Genomic DNA, 8,658 nt, shown 5'->3' on the forward strand with positions numbered 1-8,658 from the left:
GACACCGTTCGAAGCATTGTATGGTCAGAAGTGTAGAAGCCCAGTGTGTTGGAATGATATAAGTGAGACTATGGCTCTTGGACCAAAGATGATTGAGGATATGGTGAAGCAGGTCAAGTTGATCCAAGAAAAGATTAAAGCAGCTTAAGATCGACAGAAAAGTTATGCTGATTTTAAAAGGAGGGAAGAGGAATATGAAGTGGGAGAGAAGGTTTTGTTGAACATTTCACCCATGAAAGGGGTGATGAGGTTTGGAAAGAAGGGAAAGCTAAGCCCAAAGTACATAAGTCTATATGAGATCATTCAGAAAGTGGGGAAAGTGGCTTATAAGTTGGATTGGCCTAGTGAGCTAGAAAGGGTTAACAATGTGTTCCATGTGAGCCAAATTCGAAAGTATATTCCTGATTTGACACATGTGTTACAACTAGAAACCATTGAGATGGATGATAATTTGATCTTTGAGGAAAGACCAGTAAAAATTCTTGACTCTAAGGTCAGGAGCACAAGGAATAAGGATGTGAGCATTGTGAAAGTGTTGTGGTCAAATTAAAAAACTGAAGAGGCTACATGGGAAGCTGAGGCTGATATGAGGAAACGCTACCCGGAGTTCTTTGCCTAAGGTTAGTGGTCGAGTTACGGGGGCGTAACTCCTTTTAAGGGGGGTAAAGGGCGATAGAGTTTCGCTCGTCTGCATTTCGAGTTATTTTTGACTGATTTCGAGTCTTATTTCAAAATGATTTTCGTTTTTTTTTGCTAAGTTTCGGGTTGCAAATTATTTTAAGGGATGTAATACCCCGTATTTTCAAACGTATTTTCTAAAAAGGGTATTTTAGTAATTCAACTTACTATTTAAATCTTGGAGCCAAAATGATATTTGTATTTTGGCGCCAAAAGTATTTTAAAAACTAATTATTATTTTTGATAAGATTTATTATCCATTTATACTATTTTAACAGCCGGATTATTTATATTTTTCGGATATTTTAATTATTGCAAAAGCTATATTTTATTATTATTTTAATAAGTCCGAAAATCCCATTTGTTTGACTAATAAGTTTCGGATGTTCCTATGTTAAAATCTGAATTTATTAGTTAAATTTTTGGTGAATATTTGGTATTTTATTATTTAATTATTTAATTCAATAAATATCATATACACAATTATTTTAATTCCTTAAACCTAGCAAAATAATGTCCTAAATACTAAATAGGAGGGCCAAAAATATGAGCTTAGGAAAGCTAAAAAATTTCGGCCATCCCATGTAGATTTTGGGAAAAATATTTTGGTAATTTGTATTTTTAATTATCTCCTTCAAATCTCCTATTTTCTTTAATTGTAATTCTCTATCTTTTTAATATCAAATAATTATATTTTCTTTCCATTCATTCTTCTAAATTATTCTCCATGTAATTCCAATTTCCTTAATATTTTCATGACATCCATACCTTCCATATTCAATTATACATAATCTCTTCAATATTAAAACTTTCCTTAAATCTTTACTCACTTCTCCAAGTAATTCCTTAAACCCTATGTACAATAATTATTCCTACATTTTCCTACCATAATTCTTTCATGAGCTAGCCTATAAATACCCCTTCATACCTCTCACATTCTTCACACCAATTCTCTTCTTTTCTTCTCCTCAATTTTACACAAATTATCCCATTTATATTTGAAGCCAATTTTCGAGAACTTCTTGTCGGTTTTGGGGTATTGACATTTCACAGAAACTTTTTACTCTTGAAAAATACTTGAGTTTAGGCTCAAGAATCACCCAATTCGAAGCTATAACAAAGGAGTTATAGCCTCTGCAAATTCTGCCTACTTTTTCCAACGCAAATCCAATTCTTCTTTCTCCTTGGTTTCTTATCTTTCTTCTCCTTTTGTGTTATTCAATTATTATTATTATTATGGGAGATTAATATAAAATTATTATGAGTAGTTTTAATTAAATAAAATCAGATTTTAATGATGTTTATGTTGAATTAATTTAAAAGGTTCATGTACATATAGTTGGGAGGGTTTAATTTAATTGTTTGTGATTATTTTATAACCTTATATTAATTAATGTTATATTTATTTGTAGGGTGTTTTTGATCAAGCTACTTGAGAGTTCTTGAAGTAATTTTTGGCTAAGAAAGGATCAAGGTACGTTAGGTGGCTAGATACCTTGGAAGTGATCGATTTGAATGAACATGTTTGAAAGATTTATGTTGCTTAAACTAAATTGACTTGAATTATGGTTTATGAAATAAAAGTATGTTTAAAAGATTGGTTTTAATAATTAAATTGGAGTATTTATTTTTATAACATGTTTTGATTAATTAATTTATTATTCATGTTTAAAAAGGGATTGATTTTAAAAGCATGTTGAATTTATTAAAAAGGAGTTTGGATTGTTTTCATTAAAGGTTGAATTATTGGATTTAAAAGAGGATTTATTGAATCATTAAATTATTATTATTAATGCTTTATAAGCATGTTAGTAATCCCACTATGAGGATTTGGTTTTTGAAAAGGCCTTGGACTTTGTATGACCGGGTCTTTGATAAAGGAATAAACTAGTCGTTAATTTCCTATTCCAAAATCAAACACTATTTATAAAATCCTAAACCAACCTAAAGCAAGTATAGGTAAGTATAGGGTCGAACCCAAAGGCCAATAGGAGCCTGCCACGTGTCAATCACAGATACGTCCTCTACGGACCAATCGAGGCACGCCACGTGTCCACCCATGCCAAATGGGAAAACCGGCCAACAAGGCCCAATCCAGTCTAGAGGCCCGGTCAGCCCTAGGTTTACCCTAAACCTAGAGAGTGGCACGCTTCTCAAGGCTATAAATACTTAATTAATCCTCATTAATTAAGCAGTCAAGCAGTCAAGAAATCTAGAGAAGAACAGAAACATTACGGAACTCTAATAACCGGCTAATCTCGCTAACGACGCAGATTACCAACATCAAACACTCTCACCTAGAGAGATCTTATTACTTTAATTTCCGTATTAATTACTCCTTAATCAGGTACTAACTTGATCGTTGGAGGCGGAGCTCTCAGGAGTCTCCGTTATTTTGCAGGTACAGGCGTCCGGTTCCAGTCTCGGAATTGTAACTCTCCCGCAGGACATCAGAAAACCCCGAAACATTTGGCGCCGTCTGTGGGGAGAGTACTTCAGAGATGGCATCCAAGTCTGTACCGACTCCTGAAGAGAGGCGTCCCCTAGACGACCCTCAAGTTCAGTCGGACCATGATACCGAAAGTGAATTTGAAGTGGAAACTCATACAGCTCCAGACGGGACCCTAAGGGCCCGACGTACCCGTCATACCGAAAGAAGGGAACGGGAGCATCTTCAAACAGGAAGCGAGCCAGCAGGCGCACCGCCTGCTCGGCAACAGCCGACTGATGGGTCTGCTCCCATCACAAGGAACGAACTCATGACCTTCATGAGGGACTTCAAGGGAGAGATTCAAGAGTTGATCAACAAAAAGCCGCCTGCTTCAGTCAAAGAGCAGTCGACCAAAAAACCTTCCACTTCACTGAAGAGGAAGCCAGTTCAAGGGCGAGAGGCGACTCCTCATCCTAAATCCAATAAGCGGGAGCCACTTGCTCTTGATTTCACAAAATTCCGTTATCCTACGGGAAATAGGAAACCGGTTCGTCATATTCAGGCGGACGGGTCAAAGCAAACGTTCACAGATGCTCGGCTACTGCTAGAGCAGAAGAAGAGTGACCGATTGTCAGAGTCGGCTTCTACTTCAAATTTTCAAGACAGTTTGCGAAATGCCTCGATGAGGCATACTCAGTCGTACCATGAGAGTCAGTCAGGCGGCACCTCCCGTCAGTCCGACTTTCATAGTGCCCAGGCGGTACCAAACTTACCATTTGTGCCGCAACAACAGTATTTTATGCAGCCACCTCCATTTGGTGGACCTGCAGCAAAAAACGTCCAACCTATGGACTGGCAGCTACGGCTGCTTAGACTTGGTGAACAGCCGTCGGCCTTCTCCAAGGAAATTACTGAAGCCGCTCAGCCGGCCAAAGTAAAAAATGTACTAGTAGGCGCCTATGACGGCACTACTAATCCAGAAGACCATCTGATGGCATTCACCAACCTGATGTACCTTCAAGGGTTGGATGATCCTACTTGGTGCAAGTGTTTCCCAGCGACTCTCAAGGGAATCGCACAGCAATGGTTCGGCAACCTGCCGACTGGTTGTGTAAACAGCTTCAGGACGCTTGCTTACTTATTTGCCTCCAACTTCGCCATGAACATCCCTGCGAAGAAAACGACCCTTGATTTGGGAACAATTCAGCAGGGCGAGAAGGAGGGGCTTCGTTCTTACATCAGGCGGTTCAACCTGATGAGAATACAGATTCAAGGGTTACCGGATGAGGTAGCTTATACTGACTTTTTTAGAGGTCTCAAAGACGGGTCTACCTTCAAATTTGATTTAGTTCGAAAAAGGGTGGCGACTCTTCAAGAGGCCTTGATTGAAGCAGAAGCCTATATACAGGCGACTGATCTGTGTACGATAAAACAGTCGGACGGGAAAAGGTTCGACAAAAGAGAGGGACGACAGAAACAGTCGTCTAATAAAGATGAGAAAAGAAAAGAGGTCTGGGCGGCTGATTCCTCTAAACAGCCGGCCCAGAAAAAGAGAAAAGAATTCAAACCATACTCCCCAAAGTATGTGTTTAACAAGGATAACCAGTTTATCCTAAAAGAAATAAAGGGACGGTTCTCAATTGAGAAGCCGGTCCCCATGAAGGGTTCTGCAAACAACCGGAACCAAGACAAAATCTGTGCTTATCATGATGACGTTGGTCATCACACCAATGACTGCATCAGTCTCATGCGGTACCTAGACCGCTTGGCTGAGCAAGGTGATCTTGACACTTATGTCAAGAAATCTACGGGGAACACTTCCTCAAAAAAGCAGTCGGCCAAAAAGAATCAACAGGCCGACAGTTCCGATACAGATGATGCAGTCGTCTACACCATTGCAGGCGGCTTCTCAGGAGGCGGCCCCACGATTAGGGGCAACAAAGATAATATAAGGCGGTTGGATGTAAATTCCGTTCACCAAGAACGGCCGTCCAAATATACATTTCCTGAGATTGTCATCACTGAGGAGGATCTAGGAGGGGTAAGGGGGCCGCATGACGACCCTCTCGTTATTGAATGTAAAGTGGCCAACCAGAGAGTTGGCCGAATCCTCATAGATACCGGGAGCTCCTCAGATCTCATCAGCAGCAAATGTCTATCAAAACTGAAATATCAGACGGACTGCATACATCCGGCCTCCCACCCTTTAATAGGGTTTGGAGGAGGAGTCGTCCACCCACTGGGACGAGTAGATTTACCCATTCGCCTGGGCGAAAAAGGGGAAGGACGACACATGGTAGTCCGGTTCCTAGTAGTAGAGGAACTCTCGGCCTACAACATAATTCTGGGTCGACCAACCCTGAATAATTCCAAGGCTGTTATAATCCCGTCTCTTATGCTGCTTAAGTTTGAGAGGGATAATGGAACAGTCGGCTCCCTAAGGGGAGATCAGAGGACGGCCCGAGAGTGCTATCTCTCGGATGTCAAGCCCACTGTTATGGCCACTGGGTCAAGTGGAGAAAAAACAGACCTTGACAATGTCAAGGAGAGTGCGCCTGTTCAAGAAACAGGCGACAAAAAGAGAAAGGCGTCCCAGACAGAGTCCGCAAGAAAAGCAAGAAAATAGCAATCATTGGCAGAGGAGCGGCCGGATGAGTTCCGCCCTCAGCCGGCTGGTGAGCATGCGGACCTGATCTTAGACGACTCACGTCCTGACCGAACAGTCAAAGTTGGGACGACTGCTCTGAGAAACCTTGGTGACGACTTTCACAATCTATTGAAAGAATACAAGGACATCTTTGCATTTGAAGTCCATGAAATGCCAGGCATTAGTCCTGATCTGGCAGTACATAAACTCGCTGTGGATCCGAAAAAGAAGCCGGTACGGCAAAAGAAGCGGAACCATGGCGAAGAAAGAAGTCAGGCGGCAGCCGCCGAAGTTAAAAAATTACTTGATGCAGGGTTCATTCGGCAATGTTACTTCCCAGACTGGGTTGCAAATGTGGTTCTTGTTAAAAAGTCGAATGGCACCTGGCGAATGTGTGTAGACTACACAGACTTAAACAAGGCGTGCCCCAAAGACAGTTACCCTCTGCCTAAAATTGATAATCTGGTCGACTCAACAGCCGGCCATGCCTTGATGAGTTTTATGGACGCCTATTCTGGTTTCCATCAAATTCCCTTATGGAAGAAAGATCAGGAGAAGACGACCTTTGTCACTGATCAGGGGTTATACTGTTACACGGTCATGTCGTTTGGTCTTAAGAATGCCCCGGCTACCTTCCAACGAATGATAAACACAGTGTTCTTTGATCAGATTGGGAGAAACGTCGAGGCATATATTGATGATATGATTGTCAAGACTAAACTTCAGAAAGATCATCTGACGGACCTCCGAGAAACTTTCGCCACACTCAGGCGGCACCATGTCATGCTCAATCCCAAGAAATGTGTATTTGGAGTTGAGTCTGGGAAATTTCTCGGATTCCTTATCAATCAGAGAGGAATAGAGGCGAACCCTGAGAAGGTACAGGCGGTCATTGACATGCAGTCGCCTCGTACCATCCGAGAGGTTCAGAAGTTAACAGGTTGTCTGGCGGCCTTGGGGAGATTCCTAAGCCGATCAGGCGACAAATGCCTATACTTTTTCCAGGCAATTAAGAAAAAGGCAAGGTTTGAATGGGGGCCGGATGCTGAGGCCGCCTTCCAGAAATTAAAGGTTCATTTGCATTCCTTGCCGAGGCTGGTCAGCCCTTTGCCCAAAGAGGATCTCTACATGTACCTGGCCGTCTCTGATCATGCGTTAAGCGCTGTGCTCCTTGCTGAAAGGGACGGCTGTCAGCACCCGGTTTACTTTGTCAGCCACGTACTGAAAAATGCCGAGTTGAGATATCCCCTAGTGGAGAAATTTGGTCTTGCACTCTTCATGGCTGTTAAAAAATTGAAGCCCTACTTTTTGGCACATGCAGTCGTCGTGTATACAAACCAACCTATCAAGCGGCCCCTTACCATCATGGAGTCGTCAGGACGAATGATCAAATGGGCCATAGAAATACAGAGCCTCGAAGTTACTTTCGAGCCTAGAAAAGCAGTGAAGGGGCAAGCCTTTGCTGACTTTATTGTAGAGATGACTCGACCTCCTGACTCTCAAGTTCCAGACCAAGTCTGGAAGGTATATGTGGACGGAAGCTCTACTTCAAATGGTTGTGGAGCAGGCGTCGTATGTCAATCTCCAGAGGGCGACAGGTTCGAGTATGCTCTACGCTTCAGTTTTCAAGCTTCAAACAATGAGGCAGAATATGAAGCTTTACTAGCCGGGATCCACATGTGCAAGGCGGCAGGGGCAAGAAAAATAGACGCCTGTTCTGATTCACAATTGATAGTGAGTCAGTACAATGGCGAATACGAAGCAACCCATCCGGCCATGATCAAGTATTTACAGGCGGTCCGACAAGCAGTCGGCTCCCTTGAGGATTTCCATCTGATCCAAGTGCCGAGGTCAGAAAACAACCAGGCAGATGCACTGTCAAAATTAGCATCATCCGCCTCCTCCGATACTCCTCGAACTGTTTTTTGGGAAGTAATGGAGAAGAGAAGCATCGAGGAAAACCCTATTGGAATCCTAGACAGAAGCTCAACCTGGATGGATTCAATCAGGGCATATCTGACAAACGGTACACTGTCGGATGATCCTCAACAGGCGGCAGCACTGAAAAAACGAGCCTCCTGTTTTGAAATGATACAGGGAGAACTTCACAAGAGGGGGTACCTTCAACCCTTCTTAAAGTGTGTTACTCCTGAAAAGGGACGAGAGGTACTAGATGATCTTCACTCTGGTTACTGTGCTTCTCATATAGGTGGTAGGATGCTTGCTCAAAGGGCAAGGCGGCAGGGCTACTTTTGGCCTACTTTGGAAGCAGATGCAATGGAGATGGTGAAAAAATGTGACAAGTGCCAAAGGTTTGGCAAATTAATTCACCGTCCGGCTACTGACCTCACTACCATTCACAGCCCACTACCGTTTGCTAAGTGGGGCATGGACATTCTGGGTCCATATACGCCTGCTACAGGCGGCAGAAGGTATATACTTGTTGCCGTTGACTACTTCACTAAATGGGTAGAGGCGGAGGCTGTAAAGGGAATCAAGACGAAAGATGTAATTTCATTCATTTGGAAAAACGTCATCACTCGGTTTGGGGTTCCCATGTCCATGGTTTTTGATAATGGTCCCCAATTTGAGACGCCTGTTCTCAAAAGCTGGTTGGGAGACCAAGGAATTGCACACTACTTTGCATCTGTCGGCCGTCCACAAGCAAACGGCCAGGTAGAAGCCTTTAATAAAATCATCTCAGACGGTCTCAAGAAAAAGATTGAACGAGCAGGCGGCCTATGGGCGGATGAACTACCACATGTTCTCTGGGCCATTAGGACGACTGAAAAAGGGGTGACTGGAGAAACTCCATTCCTCCTAACATATGGTGCGGAAGCTGTTCTTCCAATAGAACACTACGAGCCGACTCTTCGAGTAATGCTATATGACGAAGAGGCAA

General features: G+C 42.8%; 1 protein-coding gene across 1 annotated transcript; it reads left to right on the plus strand.

The window, feature by feature from the left end:
- Positions 1 to 232: 232 nt before the first annotated feature.
- On the plus strand, positions 233 to 550 carry LOC110733235. The gene has a single exon (XM_021913252.1). It carries the CDS (start codon positions 233 to 235, stop codon positions 548 to 550), a length of 318 nt encoding a protein of 105 aa, XP_021768944.1.
- The last annotated feature ends 8,108 nt before the right edge of the window (positions 551 to 8,658 follow it).

The sequence above is a fragment of the Chenopodium quinoa genome, unplaced genomic scaffold, assembly GCF_001683475.1.
Source record: "Chenopodium quinoa cultivar QQ74 unplaced genomic scaffold, ASM168347v1, whole genome shotgun sequence".
Taxonomy (NCBI): Eukaryota; Viridiplantae; Streptophyta; class Magnoliopsida; order Caryophyllales; family Amaranthaceae; genus Chenopodium; species Chenopodium quinoa.

Excerpts from the sequence above, each read along its gene's own strand:
- LOC110733235 (XM_021913252.1), top strand. The coding sequence starts at position 233 with ATGAAAGGGGTGATGAGGTTTGGAAAGAAGGGAAAGCTAAGCCCAAAG.